This window comes from Hibiscus syriacus, unplaced genomic scaffold, assembly GCF_006381635.1.
Source record: "Hibiscus syriacus cultivar Baekdansim isolate YM2019G1 unplaced genomic scaffold, ASM638163v2 tig00111783_pilon, whole genome shotgun sequence".
In the NCBI taxonomy this organism is placed as follows: domain Eukaryota; kingdom Viridiplantae; phylum Streptophyta; class Magnoliopsida; order Malvales; family Malvaceae; genus Hibiscus; species Hibiscus syriacus.
The window spans coordinates 1,880,649-1,900,174 of NW_024063178.1; the positions used below are offsets into that span (position 1 = coordinate 1,880,649).

At 34.6% G+C, this 19,526-nt stretch overlaps 4 protein-coding genes across 6 annotated transcripts; 3 read left to right on the top strand and 1 right to left on the bottom strand.

The window, feature by feature from the left end:
• Nucleotides 1–241: 241 nt before the first annotated feature.
• On the top strand, nucleotides 242–9,935 carry LOC120170663 (beta-glucuronosyltransferase GlcAT14A-like). Of its 2 annotated transcripts, none has more exons than XM_039178580.1 (7): nucleotides 242–818; nucleotides 925–1,280; nucleotides 1,790–1,865; nucleotides 2,030–2,142; nucleotides 2,247–2,606; nucleotides 2,674–2,832; nucleotides 9,925–9,935. In XM_039178580.1, exons 1-6 carry the CDS (start codon nucleotides 628–630, stop codon nucleotides 2,829–2,831), a joined length of 1,254 nt encoding a protein of 417 aa, XP_039034511.1. In that variant the 5' UTR covers nucleotides 242–627; the 3' UTR covers nucleotide 2,832; nucleotides 9,925–9,935. The 2 variants fall into 2 exon arrangements, with proteins under 2 accessions (XP_039034511.1, XP_039034512.1); XM_039178581.1 differs by having other exon boundaries at nucleotides 2,698–2,832.
• On the top strand, nucleotides 3,924–9,297 carry LOC120170662 (KH domain-containing protein HEN4-like). 2 transcript variants are annotated; one of them, XM_039178579.1, is made up of 8 exons: nucleotides 3,924–4,573; nucleotides 5,728–6,096; nucleotides 6,924–7,178; nucleotides 7,402–7,791; nucleotides 7,935–8,002; nucleotides 8,319–8,430; nucleotides 8,683–8,854; nucleotides 9,097–9,297. In XM_039178579.1, exons 1-7 carry the CDS (start codon nucleotides 3,977–3,979, stop codon nucleotides 8,824–8,826), a joined length of 1,935 nt encoding a protein of 644 aa, XP_039034510.1. In that variant the 5' UTR covers nucleotides 3,924–3,976; the 3' UTR covers nucleotides 8,827–8,854; nucleotides 9,097–9,297. The 2 variants fall into 2 exon arrangements, with proteins under 2 accessions (XP_039034510.1, XP_039034509.1); XM_039178578.1 differs by lacking the exon at nucleotides 9,097–9,297 and adding an exon at nucleotides 8,935–9,081 and having other exon boundaries at nucleotides 3,925–4,573.
• A 1,755-nt stretch (nucleotides 9,936–11,690) lies between the features above and the next one.
• LOC120170602 (NADPH-dependent pterin aldehyde reductase-like) lies at nucleotides 11,691–15,215 on the top strand. Its single transcript, XM_039178545.1, has 5 exons — nucleotides 11,691–11,972; nucleotides 12,068–12,137; nucleotides 13,059–13,252; nucleotides 14,052–14,224; nucleotides 14,926–15,215. The coding sequence occupies exons 1-5, from the start codon at nucleotides 11,742–11,744 to the stop codon at nucleotides 14,993–14,995; spliced, it is 738 nt and encodes a 245-aa protein (XP_039034476.1). The 5' UTR covers nucleotides 11,691–11,741; the 3' UTR covers nucleotides 14,996–15,215.
• Nucleotides 15,216–15,502: 287 nt separating this feature from the next.
• LOC120170681 (peptide chain release factor PrfB1, chloroplastic-like) lies at nucleotides 15,503–18,006 on the bottom strand. Its single transcript, XM_039178589.1, is given in 8 exon segments — nucleotides 15,503–15,832; nucleotides 15,954–16,015; nucleotides 16,018–16,120; nucleotides 16,300–16,515; nucleotides 16,725–16,928; nucleotides 17,116–17,342; nucleotides 17,512–17,571; nucleotides 17,827–18,006. Coding segments are annotated over 8 exon segments (1,353 nt in total). The 5' UTR covers nucleotides 17,978–18,006.
• Between the last annotated feature and the right edge of the window lie 1,520 nt (nucleotides 18,007–19,526).

Genomic DNA, 19,526 nt, shown 5'->3' on the forward strand with positions numbered 1-19,526 from the left:
ATCATTAATGGTGTTCATCACTTCTAGTCGAACTTGAAAGAATCATTCATATAATTTTTTTTCAAGGCCTTGTGTATAATTTTCTTCCCTTGTTTTGAAAGGATTCTGGCTTTGGAAAGTTCACCAACTTTGTTTGCTTCCACTTTAAGTTTTTCAAGCAGTAGGTTCGTCAGCTCGACATTTTTAAGCATACTTTATTTATCGTAACTAATAAACCAACCTCCTTTTTATCATTAATGTTGTTTACACGTTCCCATCATCAATGATTTCTTGTTTTTCATAATTACATTCAATTATTAATTCAACCCTTTCAACAACTCAAAGTAATTTGTTTCTGAATCTATTCTCTAGTTACTCCCACATGTGTTTGATGATAATACCAGCAGAGTAGAACCAAGCTTCTCCTGAGTTTTTTAAGTTCTGAATTCATTTTATTTTGAAGATCGTATCAATGGTTTTTTCAGTTTCGGGTTCGATGGTTTTTGTGTTTCTGTACTCTTCTTCTGAGTCTTGAAGTTCTCAATTCATTTGCATTAGCTTGATGATGGTCTCAATGGCGTTTTCAGTTTCGGGTCTCTTCTAGTTCGATTCATTCGACGAGTCTTAAAGCTATAGGTGCTCCACATTATGCTAAACAAGCAGTGGAAAATGAGGATACCAAAGATTTACTCATGGTTTTCAGGTTATTATCCGTGGGTGGTTGTTTTTGCTACAACTTTAATATTGTTTGGAGGCTTATCAAAATCGAAAAACAATGAAGATGAAGTTTTTTTGAAGGTTCCAAAGTTTCAGAAACCATTAAGGCTCCCAAATAAAGGGTATGTGAAGTATTTGAGCCGATTTTTTTATATGATATTATTGAGATAGTTTCACTAATTTCTATACACTATGGTTCGGATTAATTTTCCTTTTGCTTTGATCTAGGTATGGCTATCCACCTGTTCTTGCTTATTGGATCAGTGGCAGCAATGGAGACAGTAAGAAACTGCTGAGGTTGCTGAAAGCAATATATCATCCAAGAAACCAGTATTTGCTGCAACTTGATTCTGCTTCATCTGATTATGAAAGGGAAAATTTGATGTTTTTGATCGAATCCGAAACAGTGTTCCAAACATTCGGGAATGTTAATGTTGAAGGTAAAAGTTATGCAGTTAATCAGATGGGATCTTCAGCTCTTGCTGCTACACTTCATGCTGCTGCTTTGCTTCTCAAGATTAATTCAGACTGGGATTGGTTCATACCTTTAAGTGCCTCTTCTTATCCCCTAATGACTCAAGATGGTAACTTGTCCTAATTTTCGACTTTTCTATGTTAGTTAATTGGATGTAGAATATGAATATCTGTATCATATGAGGTTTAGGTTAGGATTTCCCACAAAATTATGTGATCGGTTATAAAGATGAACTTTGATTGAGAAATCCATAAAGTGAAATTTTATTGGATTCTAAACTTGCCTGACATTTTACCTAAAACGTTCACCAACAATGATGACTTTCTGAAAAGTTGTTTGAATATGTTCAACTGGTGCTCTCATTTCCATTATTGTAGTAAAGTCTTTATACAAACATATATATTATTATTTAAATTCAGATGATGGCATGAACCAATTTCCTTCCGTGTAAAGGAATAGTTATTATTTTTTGAGGATCCGGTTTAAATACTATAAATACCAGAGGTGCCAGATACTACCTTGTACTTACCATATATTAATAAAAAAATCGGATTAAAAATACATCTTTTATTACATTTATTAAAAGTTGGTACTGATAATTTTGCTTTGGATATGCAGATCTCCTCCATGCTTTCACTTTCCTTCCAAGGGACCTCAACTTCATCGACTATACTAGCAATCCGGGCTGGAAACAGTGAGCACAAACCACCATTGTGTTTTAAATTATGCCTATTCAATCCTGGGATTATCTTTTCAATTTTGGTTTTGATTAAGGCTTATCTTTTTTCATATTCTAGTTAGTCCAACTCCAACTTTTGTTTGATAAACTAAGCCTTCAATTTCATTTCTTTTGTGCAGGAGGGAAGAGATGAACCGAATTGTTGTAGACCCTGATTTATATCATCGGAGCAATACTGCAATTCACTATGATGTTGAAACTCGAAAACCAGATGCCTTCAAGATATTTGGAGGTCAGTTTTAGAACTTCAAATTACTGTGAATTTACATGTATTGGACATAAATATTTTAAGAAAAACCAAGCCCGCCAACTTATCCAAACACAAATTCAATGCAGGTTCTCCATGGGTGATTAATTCAAGATATTTCATGGAGTTCTGCGTCCATGGATGGGATAACGTTCCAAGAAAACTATTAATGTATTTCACCAATGTAGCTTACCCTCTCGAAACCTATTTCCACACAGTAGTTTGCGCTTCAGCCGAGTTCCAAAACAAAACAATGGACAATGATTTAAGGTACATTATTTCAAGAAGCTCTAAACTTGAGACCTTAAACACTTTAACGATAGCGGCTGGTGAAGCAGTTTTCGCCCAGCCAATTCAAGAAGATGATCCACTTGTAAACATGATCGATGAAGACGTTTTGCATAGGCTACCGGATAAAATAGTACCCGGAAGCTGGTCTTCCTGTCAAGGTATTAATTTGTGACTAATTGTACTGGTAGATTGAACCGGCAGCTGATGGCATGTTTAATGTGGCAGGCGTAGCCGATGATAGCATGAAAGGTGAGGAGTTATGTTATAGGGAGGCAGACATTGATAGGGTGAAGCCTGGTCCCAAAGGTATCAAACTTGCTGCTCACTTAACTAAGCTCCACGCACAAAGCAAACGCAATCCTAGCCCCTGCCACCACCCATGATGTAATTCTTTGTATTCATCCAATATTCAAGTATTTTTTTAATTAATCACTTGCATTCAATCTATTGACCGACTAATACAGATCGGATAGTGCAGAAGCAAGAGTGACCCTCCCAACCCGTTTGCTCTATTCATAAACGTCAGGATTCGAACCTCTACCCGTGCTTAAGGAACTTAGTGCCTCAACCCAGTAGACCAATTGATTATTTGTAATATTCAAGAGTTGTAATTAGTTTATGAAAACATTTTAATATGATTACAAGTAATCAAATACTATATGAATATAAACTAACACAGTGAGATAATTTCCAACATAAGCACCCCAGCTTACATCTTTTAATATTGGATACATGCGCTTGACTTCAAGATATAACTTGATAACTATACTTTTTTATTTAATTAATTATCTAAACTTGACTTTAAGATTTAATTTGATGCTTAATATTTTTTGGTTCAATTCTGTACCTAACTTCACTTGTTGGTTAAAATTGATTCTTCAACTTTATTTTTTTGGTACAATTTGATACTTACAGTGAATAATTTATTTGGATCAAGAATCCAAATTTATATAATGATTTGAACTTAAAATTCTAAATTTATATATTTATTATCAACATGGGTTGTTTCAAGTGGTAAGCAGCTTGATATCGCTTAAGTAAGGTCTCGAGTTCTAATCCTTGTATATGCAGAAAATCCTTGCTAAGAGACTTACCCGCCAAAGTCAGGTGTACGACGGGTTTGGTCCGAATTAGTCAGGGTGAAGCCTTGGAACCGAGAGGACAAAAAAAAATTAAGTTTATAAATCTAATCAAACAAAAAAATGTTTAGATATCAAAATCAACATTAAAAGAAAACCTAATTGGACCCAAAAAAAATTTAAATGCCAAATTATACTTTGAAACTTAATTCAAATACAAAATAGAAATTTACCTTTCATATTTTAAAATGGTTACTTATTCTAGTTTTATGCGAGCACCGAAACAAGATAAGCCTTCGGACTGAGTTGAGCTTATTGGACCGAAAGTAACCCAATCTGAGCTGCCAGCGGCCCTCGGCTCCCGGCCCGAAAGCTTGTTTAGCGGCTTTTTACCAAGGCTAAGCCGAGGCCGAAGAGTGTTCAGTTCGGCATTGGTCAGCTATATTTCAATGGAGAAACGGCCACCGCCGGAAACTATACAAATTCGACTGCTCTGCCCATCAGCAAAAACCGGCGCCCTAATAGGCAAAGGCGGTTCTGTCATTCGACAGCTCCAGTCTCTAACTTCCACCAAAATTCGCATCCTCGACGATCCTTTCGAGGAACGTATCATCCAAATTGTCGCCGATAGCAAACCTCTGGTTTCTAATAATGCCGATAACCCAAACGTATCATCCAATGCGGAGACGAAGCAAGATTTAATCGAAGATGGATGCAATTCTGCGTCGGGAGGGGGAGGAGGAAGAGATGTTGGTGGTGGGGAAGAGGAAACTACTTCGTCTTGGTCGCCGTTGCAGAAGGCGGTGGTTAGGGTTTTCGAGAGAATAGTGAAAGGGGACGCTGCTGATGACAAAGAAACAGAAAAAGAAAGCGAAAATCTGGTCGCTTGTTGCAGGATGCTATTGGCGTATAATCAGGCTGCGTGTTTATTGGGGAGAGAGAGTTGGTTCTTAGAGAAGACTGGGCATGAAAATGGGACTCAAATTAGGGTTTTGACTAGAGACCAGATTCTACCATGTGCTGCTCCAGGGGATGAGCTGCTTCAGGTATCATCTTTACTCTGTACTGTTCAAGAAATTTCTATTTTCTGATCATTACTCTATCTAGTTATTACATTTTGGTGTTGCTGTTGTGGTGTCAAAATATCAGCTGAGAACAGTCTCACTGCAACAGCAAAATCGAGGTCCTATTCTCTTTTGCCTACGTTACTCGGACTTGTGTGTGAGTGTTGGATACGATTATGATTTATGAATCAGACATGAGTATGCTCAGTTTTTTCCCCAAGTTTCTCCATGTTTTATGAACCATTGGAAGGTGACGTCCCGTATCCATGTTGAAATATATTGACAAACACATTTTTGTATGTTATGGAATTTAAGATATACTGAAGTTGGCATCGGACATTTAGATGGGTACCTTCAAAGATCAATTTGACGAAGTCCTGCTGTTACACAGCGGCCCATTTGTATGGGATAGTTGATGTTAAAGAGATGGGGAAGCTTGAGAATAAATGGGGCTCCTAGTCCTGGTGTGACACATCAGCCTAGTTAGATGGGTTAATTGATGTTAAAGAGATGGGGAAGTTTGAGAACAAATAGGGTTCCTTCTGGGATTAGGAGTGAAATAGAGGAATATATCAGGTACTTGCACATGGTTGGAAAATTACAATGAACTTAAATGGTCATTCTGCCTTGTGCCTGGTTAGGGTTTGGTTTATGACTGTTGGGATATAAATGGAATGATATGAGATTGGTTTTTTAATTGAACTGATGTGGGATAAAGAAAAAGAGAGACCGAGTGATGTAGGCTTTCCTTATGCATCACATTGAAAGCTAAAAGCTTCACACTTAAGGTTAGGGTTGCTTCATACAATCCGAAAGAATAGCGACCTTCACATAAATTCTTTCTCTTTCTCTCTAGGTGAATCACATAAACTTATATTAGAGTTCAAAAAAAATGCTACATTTGTATTCTTGTAAAGGCTTGCAATGTAAAATAGGAAACATCAATATTGTGTTAAAGTAACTGCTAAACTTTAAACCATTTTTTCTCTCATTGAGGGCATGAGTGTGTCTTGTATATCCAAATTTCACAGTTACACTTTAACAACATTTTCTAATTTTTAATAACACTTAATCACTTTGTATTTTTCTCCTGTTTATATTCTTTACGACTTCAATCTTGTGGACCTTTTTTGCAGATTACAGGCAACTTTTCGGCTGTAAAGAAAGCACTTTTTTCTATTTCAAGTTTTCTTCAAGAAAATTGTACACATTCTCAGCTGGATCAATTTACTCCATGGGGTTATACATCCGGTCGTCATGCTGCAGACTACAATTCAAGGAGTTACCCTTCTAATCCAGAGCATGAGAATGCTGTCCACAACAGAGCAGGATTTGAAGAGGAAGTTGTATTTAAATTGTTATGCCAAGCTGATAAGGTTGGTAGTTTGATAGGAAAAGGTGGCTCTGTGGTACGGGCTTTGCAGTGTGAAACTGGTGCAGGGATAAAGATTGCTGATACTTCTCATGATTCAGAAGAGCGGATTGTAGTTATATCTGCACGAGAGGCATGGGAGCTTAACTGTCTTTTTAGTTATTCTGCTTTATTATAATCTGGACAACTGGAATCTTCTTACTTATTGCTAATTGAAAACCTTTACGCATTTGGTTGGTTGTCCCTAAAATCTGGTGCATTTTGCTTGATTTGTAGATATTAATTACATATATTTAAAATCATTGCACATTGTTGAGTGCTACCAAGGATATTTGGTGGTAGTGTGTTCTTCTTGTACTTGGTTCTTATGCAATAAATTTTCTAAGGCACTCTTTTCCTTCTTTCAATGTTCGTTAAGTCTTTGTGCTTGATGGATATGAAGGGGGGTTTTAATGAGGCCTTCCCTTTTATCAAAAAAAAAAAAAAAATCGATGACCTTGTCTTAAAGATAATAGGAAGTTTTACATGAATCACCAACTTTGTAGGTACTTTATTTCTGCTGAATTCTTCTCACCATAACAGGGTAGTCTTATCATTTACTTCGTTGGACAAATCAATTGTTGCTCTGTTAGTATTTAACTTACTTTTCAGTAGTCTTTGACCTTATGTTATCTTGTTAAGCTGATTATTATCATGTGGGATGTGGGATCAGGATTCAGGTCACATGATTTCAGTTTAAGGGCACCGACTGTTTCATTTTTCCGAGCCTTGTAATGTATTACACTGGCTTATGCTTCGATCATGGCCTATCATTGGTTTTGGATCCTAACACCTGAAGAAAATATGATGCCTTCCTGTTATGCTACTTTCTCAATAGAAGTGTTTGTCAGCATATCAGTCTTAAATGAATTTCTTTGGATTCTATTTTGGCAAAGCTCATTATGTGTTTGCCTGCCGCAGCATATAGAGCAAAGATTCTCTTCGGCCCAAGACGCTGTTGTTCGAGTGCAATCTAGAATTGCTGAGATTGGATTTGAACCTGGTGCTGCAATTGTTGCTCGTCTTCTTGTACCTTCACAACATATTGGTTATTTGCTGGGTAAAGGAGGTCATATTGTAAATGAAATGAGAAGAGCTACTGGTGCTAATATAAGGGTATCTTCAGAAGAACAACTTTCAAAGAGTGTTGAATCCCAAAATGAGGAAGTTGTACAGGTAATTGATTGTCATAGACATTAATTTCTGGTTAGATTAGCTTGTTTATTAACAGATCTATTGTTTAGTCATCAATTTTTTTTATGATAAGATTTGTTAGCATTTTAAAAGGATAATGGATTGGAACTTGAAAATTCCAAGCTAATTTTTGAAGTGCTGCCTTTTTCATTTGAATATTTAGGAGGCATTTATGAGGTATTTTAGGTTTGGTTTATTTTGGCAGGTCAGTGGTAGTTTACAATCAGTTCAGGATGCATTGTTTCATATCACAGGCAGGCTTCGGGAGTCCATATTCCCAATGAAACCTCCTTTTCCCGGTGTTAATCCTCCTCTCTACTTACCTCCTTTCCCTGAAATGCCACCTCCGTTATTCAGGCCAAGACATAACCATGCCTCTCCATGTCCCTATCCTTCCCACTGTGGACCTTTTCATGGCATGGATGCTTCTGCTGGTCCTCCCCAACCACTTGAACACCAACCACCATTTACACATGGTATGGACCACTTGGGTCCCTCTAACTTAGACCGCGCTCCGTATCCCTATGGTGGTGACATACATGGGCATGGACCCATGTTTTACAGGCCATCTTCTCCAGGATCGTGGACTCCTCATGTTGGTGCCTTCGCTTTTGATGTATTATTATGGTCAAGCTTTTAAAAATAATATACTTGATGTTAATATGACATATTTTCCCCTTTGTTAATATCTATTTGACAATAATGTCTATTATCGTTTCCTTCTTTGAATTGTATCAGGCTGCTATGCCTAGGGGAGTCTATGATGCTGGTCCTGGCTTTGTTGCTAGAAATGGACGTCTAGGAAGGTGATGCTTATTTTCCTTGGATTATCATTCTATCTTTGACGCTTTGTCAAATCTGGCATTGCATACCTTGACTGTCATATAATTCCGGTATTTGATTTGGGATATAGGAGGGGAAGGGAGAAGACAAATAATCCGTCCTCTGGTATATGTCAAACATGACTTGTAATTTGCTGTTTTCTAAGCATTTGGGTTCTCAATTTTGCGAGAAAAGTTTCTGTAGATTCAAAATTTGAGATGGTTAAAATGTTTTAACCATTCAACATTGATCTGGTGTTTTCCTTGATGTGTATACCTAATGCGCATGTTCTTTGGGCAGTGGGAATCAAGCACCCATTTTGACCAACACAAAGGTTGAGATAGTGATTCCTCAAATATACTTATGCCATGTTTATGGGGAGAGTAATAGTAACCTGGGCCACATCAGGCAGGTGAGTAATAATTTGTTGATCCATGTTACCCCAAGATTTTATTTTTCTTGAAGCATCCATGTTTGATGTATATTTGGACATAAGTAGGAGGATATGATCATTCAACGACCGTCCAACTGAAATCTTTGAAAATTTGGACGTAATGGTGTCTGTGTTTGACACTTACACTGAAATATGAGCAAACATAGCTATGGATAGGAATAGATATAATTCTTATTTTTCACCTCAGTTTTTTTCTAACAATGTCTTTAGATTTCTGGAGCAAATGTGGCTATTCATGACCCAAAGCCAGGAGGTGCTGAGGGTTTAGTTGTTGTCTCCGGAACATGGGAACAGTTACGTACTGCACAAAGCCTCATTCAAGCCTTTATCCTTTGTGGACAAACTGCAGCTTGACTATCTGTTTCATATGTTCTTCTGGCAGGTGAGTAATAATAATTCGACAGATTGCATGCAATGGTCAAATTATCACGTAATGCTGGTTTTTGTTACCATTGCCTTCAGATTTTCTGGAGCAAAATTGATTATCCATGATCCAATGCCAAGGGCTACTGAGGGTTTAGTTGTTGTGATCCGAATCATCGGATCGGTTGTGGGCTTGGTGATCTATTCTCATATGCATGTTGTAAATTACATCTTAAATATCATATTTGGGTTTTCGTGTAGGTTCTCTGCTAGAGGCTTTGGTAATAGGAGAATTTCCTCCTTCGCTTGTGGGGTTAAAATTAGGTTTGACAAAATGATGAAAGTTTAAATGCGGATTTTTTTATGATAGTCTAGAACCCTCATTTTAAGCACTGTACGTTTTAGCTGAAAAATGAAGTGTGATGCTCAAATCAGATGGGACAAACGGTAGAGTTGAGTTATTTTTGTATATTTTAATAATCTGTATAAAGTTTGGTTTGTTAATAAATTTTGAGACATTTATTTGATGTCATATGGGGCTTTGTATCATGTTTGATGGGGCAGTTTAAATTTTGTAATTGCTTTGTGTAGCTTCAACATCTCATCCATCCGGAATGAAGTGCAAAGCTCAAGTTCGGTTGAACCTATTATGTCAAACAGATTTCAACCTATTCCAGATCGAACCATTGATTTAATAAATTGGTGTGGAATAGATTGAAGTTCAAATATTAATTTGAGATATGTAGTTCAGGTACCAAGTATATCTTTAACTCAAATTCATTTGGTAATTTTTAGTTACATACATGTATTAATGTATACTGTTCTTTTTGGTTTCGCTTGGTAAAAACAAAAATAAAATTGAAAATTATTAAATTATAGAAGAATGAAAAACTATATATATATTTTAAATTGGTCTCAAAAGTATAACGACTACTTTTAACAATTTAAACATTTAATCTTATTTAATTTTATAATTTAGATTAATGTTGTTTAAGAGATCGGGTGAATACTGGATATTTCAAGTTACAAAAATTAACCTCTACCGTATAAAATTTAGGGTTAAGTACACAAATAGTCTCCTAATTATAGGATATTATTTTATTGAGTTTCTTGATTATTAATAGTTACAAAATAGTTTTTCGACTGTAGGGTGTTATTTTATTGAGTTCATCGACTATTAAAAGTTAGAAAATGGTCAACCGACTATTCATATGTTTCAAACTCTTCATTTTATGTTAAAAAATGAAGACAATCTGAGCTACATATTAACTTATTGGCTGGATATGATACAATTGGATCCAAAATCTCAAACGACTATCACATCTAAATCGACATGTTAACGTCTACCTCATATGAACTTCATTTTTTTAAAAATGGCAGAATTTGAAATATATGAACAGTTGAGTGATCATTTTGTAGCTTTTAATAGTCAAATGGCTCGACAAAGTAATCCCTATAGTTGAGGGATCATTTTATAAACTTTTAATATTTGAGGGCTCAATAATAATATCCTATTGTTAGAGGACCATTTGTGTACTTCACCCTAAAATTTAAGAGTGAAGAAAATCGAGTTAAATGAATTAAATTAACTGAATTGAATTAATTTGTTTTAATTGACTTTTAACATTTTAATTCAATTTTAAAAAGTTGTTTAACATTATTAAATCAGATTGATTTTAGTTTTAAAATTTAAATTTAAATTAAGGGTAAAGTATAGTAATGGTCACTGAACATTTCTGAAGCTTGCATTTAGGTCCCCCAACTTTAAAACTTGCAATACAGTCCCCCAACATTTATTCTGTTTGCAATATGGTCCCCAACTTAAACCACCGTTAGAAATTAGGGTAAATTATATAAAAGGTTATTGAACTTTTCAGACACTTGAATTTAGGTCCCCCAACTTTTAAAACTTGCAAAATAGTCCTCAATTTCATTCTAAACCCCAATTTTCAAAGTAATTCAATTTCATATATTTTTGAAAGCAATAAATGATGGGAAAAATATTATATTTGTTTACAATAAAAAATATTATATTTGATAAATTGTTTGATAGATTTAATATATTTTTTAAATATTAGTTGATACAATATTTTAAAACAATAAATTTAAGATTTATATATTTTTAAACTAAATTTAATAATTATATTTTTCATATTTATAATTCATGATTATATATATAATCTTAAGTTGAGTATTTCTAATATAATTAATAATTTTAATTTCTTATTAAAAATAAAATATTCAAAAAATATAAATGATTCATACATTAATATATGAATATATTTTTTATTTATACATCTAAATATAAATATACATTTATATATATTTTTATTCGTATATTGAAATATTTTGATTAAAATAAACATATTTTAAATATTAGTTTATACAAGAAAAATATATCAAAATATAAATGATTCATACATTTAAATATAAATTGAATCATTTATATTTTCTATACATCTATATTTAATAAGAAAATAAAATTATTGGGGGACTGTTTTGCAAGTTTTAAAAGTTGGGGACCTAAATTCAAGTGCCTGAAAAGTTCAATGACCGTTTATATAATTTACCCTAATTTTTTAACAGTGATTTAAGTTGAGAGACCATATTGCAAACGGAATAAATGTTGTGAGACTGTATTACAAATTTTAAAAATTAAAGGACCTAAATACAAACTTCAAAAATATTGAGGAACTGTATTACAAATTTTAAAAGTTTGGGACCAAATCTATCGATTACTTACACCTGTTACGAAGAGACAAAAAACATACTCAAACCTCTCGAGAATTCTACAAAAGGGTCAGGATGGGCATTTCGTCATTTCGCTTGTTTGTTTACTTGTTTTGAGTTTTTTAATTCTAATTTTCAAGGGGAAAATATACTTGTCGGAGAGAAAGGAGTGAAAAATGACAACGGCATCGTTTAGCGGTTCGAACACGGCGGCAGTGGCGGCAGCCGTTGCAGTTAAGACGATTTTAATCACCGGAGTGAGCAGAGGGCTTGGCAGAGCCTTAGCTCTCGAGCTTTCCAAGAGAGGCCACTACGTAATCGGGTGTTCCCGCTCCCAAGACAAACTCAACTCTCTCCAATCGGAGCTCTCCTCGCCTGACCGTCACCTCCTCCTCAATGTTGATGTGGTCATTCCCTATTCGCGGATGCATTTCCTTCATTTCTCAGGCAGTTCTCAGATTTTCGTTAACGATATGATTTCGTGCACTTTTTGAATTTACAGAGGTCAGATAATAGCGTTATTGAGCTGGCTCGAGTTTTGGTGGAAAAGAAGTTTGTTCCTGACATAATCGGTAATCAGTGCTATTTGCTTCAATCTTTTTGGGGTTCTATTTTTATATTTTAATTCTTAATTTTCCTCCAAGAATGAAATTGTTAGTTTTGGTTTGAAATGTGAACTTCTTTTAGCTGCTTTTGTAACAGTTCCAATTAAATTTATTGTTTCGTCGTTAACGATATGATTTCGTGCACTTTTTGAATTTACTGAGTAGTCAAGATTTGTTCAGTCATTGCCTTCAACTGTAATTAATTTGAGTTAATCAATTTTCTTTTGTTACTACTGAAGCTGTGGTTTTGAATAGTCCCGTCAAACTGAGCCCAAACAAGCAGAAGCTCAGTCTCCACTCGGAATTCGAAGCTTGAAGCTCGACTCTAGCTCAGTGGGATTGCACTTTTAGAGCTGTTTGATTGAGCTTGCTCAATTAAGCCCATTTATAAGCTAGATTCTCATGTTGGTCTCTGTAAGCTGTATTATTTGTGCCCGAACTCAAGTTGAAGTGTGAATTGAAAATTTTCAGTACTAACTAAAAGCAAAAAAATATATAATTAAAAAGTTTGATTAGGTTCATGAGTTATTCAATCAAGCATTAGGATATTCAAATTTGGCTCACACAAGCTCGTGTAAGTGATGACCGAGCTGAACTCCATAGCTTGCTACCAAGGGTATTTTGTTTACATCCGTAGTTTTAAATTCATGTGAAATAGAATCAAATGTAGTTTTTGTTTTTAAATCATTCCCTCTTTAGTCACATTGATGTTTGAATAACAAGAACAAAACTAAAAACTGAACAATTTTCTTAATTAGCTTTGTGGCTGTATCTTTATCTGGAATTATAATGCATATTAATCTATAGCTTTAGGGCACTTTTCAAGCTAAGCGTAAACTCCTATACCTTTGCCTCTTTTGGTCTTTACTAACATTAAGGTATTGGCAGTAAACAACGCAGGTACAATCAATAAAAACAACAGAATTTGGGAGGTTCCTGTAGAAGAGTTTGATACCGTCATTGATACAAATGTCAAAGGGATTGCAAATGTGTTACGCCACTTTATCCCGTTGATGCTTCCCAAAAGTCGAGGGATTATAGTTAATATGTCTTCTGGATGGGGACGATCTGGTGCTGCTTTGGTAAATTCAAGTTTTCCATCTTCTACACAATTCTGTCCATCTTGAATCATTCCTTTTTAAATGCAATGTTTAATACAATAAATCATCCAATACATAACTGAGTGAAATTTTGTTGTTTAATGGAATGAAGGAACCATTGTCATAAACAACAGAAATAGATTTATAGGCAATTGAAACTTTTCGTTTAGAAGTTTTAGAAGGAAGCATATAAAATTCTAGCTTCAGGGGATATTTTCTCAATTCATGTTATGACTTGCGCACTTGTTAATTCTTTGTGGCCATTGCATGTTATGGCTGCCAACTTGGGGAATAGGGATTGATATGGATGGCGTGGGTTCGAATATTTGTAGATATCCAATCTGCTTATTGTGAATTCAGATATTGTGGATTTAAATATTATAATTTCTCTCTGTAGGGAACTCAAAGCACAATTGGATATTAACCCTCGGTATACATTATCTGAATCTGCATTACTTACGTATAATGGATTTGGATATCCAACTGCGGCATCAGAATTTTGTTCAGATATTCAAATTTTCTATTCAGATAATTTAGTGGATTTGGATGTTTCAGATAATAATATAATTGGGATTTTGATTTTAAAGTAGTTATGCATTATATGATACAGAAATATAGATACTCGATCCATTACACTTCTTAGTGGAGAACAAGAGGAGAGGGAAGGAAAAGGCATGTTGTGACCATATTTCATTCTTTTAAGATTTATTTTATTATCGAAATTAAGAAACTTCTTCCAGAAGCAGTGAGTGAAATTTGGGATATCCTTGTATCTCAACAGGTTGCACCATATTGTGCCTCAAAGTGGGCTGTTGAGGGTTTAAGCAGAGCAGTGGCTAAGGAGATGCCCGATGGGTTTGCTGTTGTAGCACTTAGTCCAGGTGTGATTAATACAGAGATGCTTCAATCTTGCTTTGGAAGTTCAGCCTCGGTATATCAGACACCTGAAGCATGGTATGTTAATTTTTCATTAGGTTCTAGTCAGAGTTCATATAGTTTATGTAGTTCTGTATTTATGCCGTGTATATTCTGGATCAATTTGAAAGGATGATATTCAGCCTCGGTATATCAGACACCTGAAGCATGGTATGTTAATTTTTCATTAGGTTCTAGTCAGAGTTCATATAGTTTATGTAGTTCTGTATTTATGCCGTGTATATTCTGGATCAATTTGAAAGGATGATACTTGCATAACTTGCTCTTTGTGTCAAATGCGTCAACAATTTGTAAATTCAGATCGTTTTTAATTGTTGGGGAAAACTAGTCTTTTAATTAAACTCGTTGAAAGACAAGCTCCTCAAATATTGCCATCATAAACATTTCAGAATATGCTAATTTCATCTCTGTTTCTTTTTTGGTGCCCAATTTGCTTCAGATTAAATACATTTTGGCACTTGTAAGAGTTAGGTGTATAATGGCCTTAATTCTCAATGAAATATTATTTTCTTTTGTATGTATTTCATAAAAATAGAATTTTGTTTATATCGTAGCCTTGTGAGTAAAATCTAATATTATTATGTAATTTTGAGTAGACTGTTAGCGATGCATTGCAAAGTGCTTGAATTAGCTTTTTTTTTTGCCCTTTAACTTGGTGGTTCATATTATTTTCTACTATTTTCTACGTTATGAGAGATTGAATTGTTTGTATCCGGCAGGTCATTGAAGGCAGCTACCATGATACTGAATCTCACTGCAGCTGACAATGGTGCGTCCCTCACCGTCTGACAAAATACTACTGATGTTTTTAGATTTGATTCATCTCATAGTTGTCAGAAGCCTTTGAACAATCAATTCAGGAATTTCCTTGCAATGCATGTGAAGAAATTATAATATTGTAGATCCATGCCACTTCTCTAAACAAATGTTTCATCGACTTACGGATTGTAAGGAATTTTCCTGCTGAAAATTATGGAGTTTGGTAATGAACAAGATAGTTGCAACAAAATCATCTACTGCCCGGTGGATCAAATCAATTTGGATCAGATTTTTTGAATTGTATGATAAATATCATGGTGTAGGGTGAATACTGATATTTGCTTCAATTTGTTTAAGATGACCTATATTGTGTTGTAACTATAGCTTTGTATCCATGCTCAGATGTATGGTGGATATAGATTTAGTGGCTTCCAGTTCGAGTATTTAAACAAATACAAATATTCGATCAGCTATCATCTTTGAAAGATTAAAAGAACCTCATACAAAAAGGAATTATAGATGATAAAAAAAATTTAATTAGGCCCCTGTTGTAGTTGTAGTTGCAGAGACAGAGATGGTGTATTTGTATTTGAGGTAGGCTCTGAAAAAAGCATCCAATTCACCATCCATCAGAGATGCAATATCTGAAGTCTCGAACCCGGTCCGTACATCTTTCACTAGTTTGTAGGGATGGAATACACAGTTTCGTATCTGCTGCCCCCACTCTGCCTTCACTGCATCTCCCCTTATTTGCTTGATTTTGGATGCACGCTGCTCCGCTATAACCAATAACTTGGCTTTTAATCTGCTAAGAGCCTTGATCTTGTTTGCCTGCTGCGATCTCTCCTCTGCAAAATATCATCAGTACTCGGGTCACAATTTGTAATGGCAATGATCCCTGTGATGCTGCTACTCTTTGATCAAGCTTTCCCAAAACAAGAGTTTTAACAGCTTTTGACAAAAACTGAAACTAGAAGATCAATGAGGCGGAAACCTGTGCAAAGATAATCTGAACATCAGTTTCAACCATGTTCACATTCTGACCTCCCTTCCCCCTGCCCTTGAAAAGCTAATTTCAAGGTCTTCTTCAGGTAGCTCAACATCCACTGATTCTTCGGGGAGAAGAGGCATCACTTCAACACCGGAAAAGCTGGTCTGTATGACTGAAACAACAAGTGTCATATTTCATTTTCACTGTATGCTACCTGTTATGCTTTTCGGGATATGCCATTAGTTTGTAGGGTAATGGAGTCCATGGTGAACTCCTACATAACTCGCAAAAAGATTATTTAAAAAAAGAAAAGAAATTGTGGGTAGTGATAAAGCAAAGTTACCTGACGAAGACCTTTGGCATTGAAAGGAGATTGTCGTACTATACGATGAGTTCCTTTCTCTCCAGATAGATAGCCATAAGTATATCTGCCTTCAACTTCAATTGTGGCCGACTTAATCCCGGCTTCCTCCCCCAAAGACTTCTCAACCACCCTATTCTTGTATTTCTGTTTCTCTCCCCATCTCATGTACATCCTCAGAAGCATGTCAGCCCAGTTCTGTTGGAAAGGAAAGTATCAAGATTTTTACCCACCTAAATTAAATAGAGATAATGTTCAGTATTACATCAGGGCAGGCACCATCATTAAAAAAAAATCTTACTGCAGGGATCCCCAATTTTCATACTCATTGATTACCATGAATCTTAATATGGATGAACATAAGCCCTTTGAATTTTAATATTAAAAGGAATTTTAGTTGTATATACCTGCGCATCAGTGCCACCAGCACCAGCAGTTATAGAGATGACCGCACCTTCTTTATCATAGGGACTAGAAAGAAGCTGAGTCAACTCGAATTTGTCCAATGCCTTATTTACTTGTTTGATGACATTGACAGCCTCTTCCAGAAGTGAAGCATCTATGGAGTCCATCTCCTCTGTTAGATTAACTATAGTTTCTGCATCTTCAACCTGCATCCAATGTATGCTATTAAGGAAGTGCTGCTTCCCAGTTAGTATGCGACAAATATGGGGAAATCTGTAGTCCTATGAATTAAAATTCATGGAGCAAATTCTCTTGATTTGAACCACAAGTTCTTACCTTCATTTTAAACAAATATTATTAGGCATCAATGACACCTTAACCAGAAATACGTACCTTGGTTTTAAATTCATTGAGCAAATTTATCTCGTCTTTGACATCGGTCAGTGCCAAAAGAGTTTGTTGAGCTTTGGAACGACTGTCCCAAAACGAGCTATGGGCTGCTTTTGATTCCAGAACGACAAGTTCCTTTTCTAGTTGCTGCAGACCGGCAGATGCCCTAATCTCCTCAACACGTTCTGAGGCCGATTCAACATCCTCCCTTAGAGCATAAAAATCTGTCAAAACAAGAGCACAACTCAAATTGGTTGATAATACAACTTCACTAAATAATCTGGAAGTGGATCCCAAATTTCCAATTCAAGTAAAAAGATAACTATTGTTAGCAGGGATACAAACAGTCATTTGAGTCCAAATATTTAACTGGGAATTTAGTCATAGCATACCTTGCTTTTACCCATTCTCTTGTACTGGTTTCTTCACTCAATTGGCTCTCCGGGGTCGCATATGTAACTGAGTTAATCATCCATAAGCGAAAAATATCAAGGTTTATGCTAAATAAAATAAGACATAGCAATTTTAATATTCTTTCAAATAAAAAATAATAATAAAAGAATCCATAGCATGAAACCTAGAAAATTTTTATGAGCAGAAAAGGCAGGAACCATATGGGATAATTCGAATTTCATAGGAACAGGAAAAGAAGTTAGCAGAAGAATGGTAAATAGGCAATATTAACGCACAAGAAGTAGGATATGCATGGGTTACCAGAAGAAGAGAAACGGGAAAGGATTAGAGGAGAAGGGGCGGTCGGAGTTAGAGATAGCAGAAACGGAGGTTTGATGGGAGAAGAGAAAGAGGATGGAGGGTTGGGTTTTAGGATGGTGGCGGGGGTGCTTAATACACGCATGGCTTCCATTTCGGGAGGATATTTAGCAGACAAATAAGAACCCGAATCCCATCACTTGCTTCTTATTTTTCATCTTAGAATCCCAAACGAATAGAGAGAGGATGGGTTAATTAAAACGTTTAGGGTAAATTACATAAATGACCATTCAACTATGGGTTTGGTCTTGAAATGCTCACTATTTTTAAATTTATGTCAATATAACTACTAGACTATTTAAAAGATTTCAGTATAGCCACGCGCGGAGGTGTTTACGTGGCTGTTAATAAAATTGATATAATTAGGGAGTAGGTCCTTATAAAGTTGCGTATTCACAACATTAGCACCCTTCTTTTTTCTTTCATTTTGGCCACTATTTGTATATGATTTGTTTCCTTGGAATTTTCATTTAACGCGATTTGATATTGATTCCATTTTTAATTTGTCTAATGCCTTAATTTGAGCATTAACTTTAAAATCTTTTGTTCTAGTCATGTATTAAATTTATAGATTAAATCCCCTAGATTTAGAATTAATCGTTGAGTCAATTCTCGCACTTGTTATCAAGAAAATACATATGTTATATAATTTGTTCAGGTCTAGACAGAAAAATAAAATAAAATAACTTAATTGCATTCCAATATCAGTTAGTAATCAAGCAAGACTAAATCTAATATTTAGGAATCAATTAAAATATTTTTTTATATATTATAGTTAATGATAGAAATATAAATAGACAAGTAAAGACTTAAATCTAGACCAATTGAGAATATGATAACACTTAAATTACTAAAAAAATCTAATGTATTATTTATAATTAATTTAATATTTTAATATTTTTAAATTAAAGTTATTTATTTTATATTTATTATTTTATTTAACATACCCGAACTCACAAGAACAATATAAAATCAAAAGATAAATTTATAATTTGAATCTTAAATATTATTTTATGATTATAATTTGAATATTAAATTATTTTTTAATAATTTCATATATATATAATCATTAAAAATAAATATAAAAATATAAAGATTTTAAAAATATTAAATATTTTTTTTATTAAACTAAGGCGATTACAAAGTAGTATATGTTCTATATACTCTCAACCATTTGACAATGAACGCTCAATCACCTTGTTACAGCTGCTGGTGCTTGAACCCATGATATCTAGGAATAATTTTCTATCTTAAAATATTTAATTTCACTGAACTTGATATTTCGTCGAACAATTGGTTGGCATCACTGAAGCTATGGATTTGAATCGATAAGGAAGATGAAAGTACACACAACTACTATTAAGCATATATATTAATTTTGTTAAGAATATAACAAGTTGTTAAATTAGCTTGGCGGTTGGTAGTTGGTATTAGTTCATGAAGAGCTTTGGTTAGAATCCCATGAAAAGTAATTTTTCATCAAATGATTATAATAAAACAACGTTGTTTTGGGTTTTCTGAGCATTAAAACAGTTGCACCAAAACAACCATGTAATCATATCATGAAATGTGTCACAATTTGATTGGAGAAATAAATTTATTAAATTAAATTGATATTAGGACCTACTTAAAAATTAGTAATT

Bases quoted from the DNA above. Each gene is read 5' to 3' on its own strand.
- LOC120170663 (XM_039178580.1), top strand. From the start codon at position 628: ATGCTAAACAAGCAGTGGAAAATGAGGATACCAAAGATTTACTCATGG. The intron at 819-924 runs GTATGTGAAGTA...GCTTTGATCTAG, and splicing joins TTAAGGCTCCCAAATAAAGG to GTATGGCTATCCACCTGTTC. The intron at 2,607-2,673 runs GTATTAATTTGT...TTAATGTGGCAG, and splicing joins AAGCTGGTCTTCCTGTCAAG to GCGTAGCCGATGATAGCATG.
- LOC120170662 (XM_039178579.1), top strand. From the start codon at position 3,977: ATGGAGAAACGGCCACCGCCGGAAACTATACAAATTCGACTGCTCTGC. The intron at 7,792-7,934 runs GTTGGTGCCTTC...GAATTGTATCAG, and splicing joins CAGGATCGTGGACTCCTCAT to GCTGCTATGCCTAGGGGAGT. The intron at 8,431-8,682 runs GTGAGTAATAAT...CAATGTCTTTAG, and splicing joins ACCTGGGCCACATCAGGCAG to ATTTCTGGAGCAAATGTGGC.
- LOC120170602 (XM_039178545.1), top strand. From the start codon at position 11,742: ATGACAACGGCATCGTTTAGCGGTTCGAACACGGCGGCAGTGGCGGCA. The intron at 12,138-13,058 runs GTAATCAGTGCT...AGGTATTGGCAG, and splicing joins GTTTGTTCCTGACATAATCG to TAAACAACGCAGGTACAATC. The intron at 14,225-14,925 runs GTATGTTAATTT...TGTATCCGGCAG, and splicing joins TATCAGACACCTGAAGCATG to GTCATTGAAGGCAGCTACCA.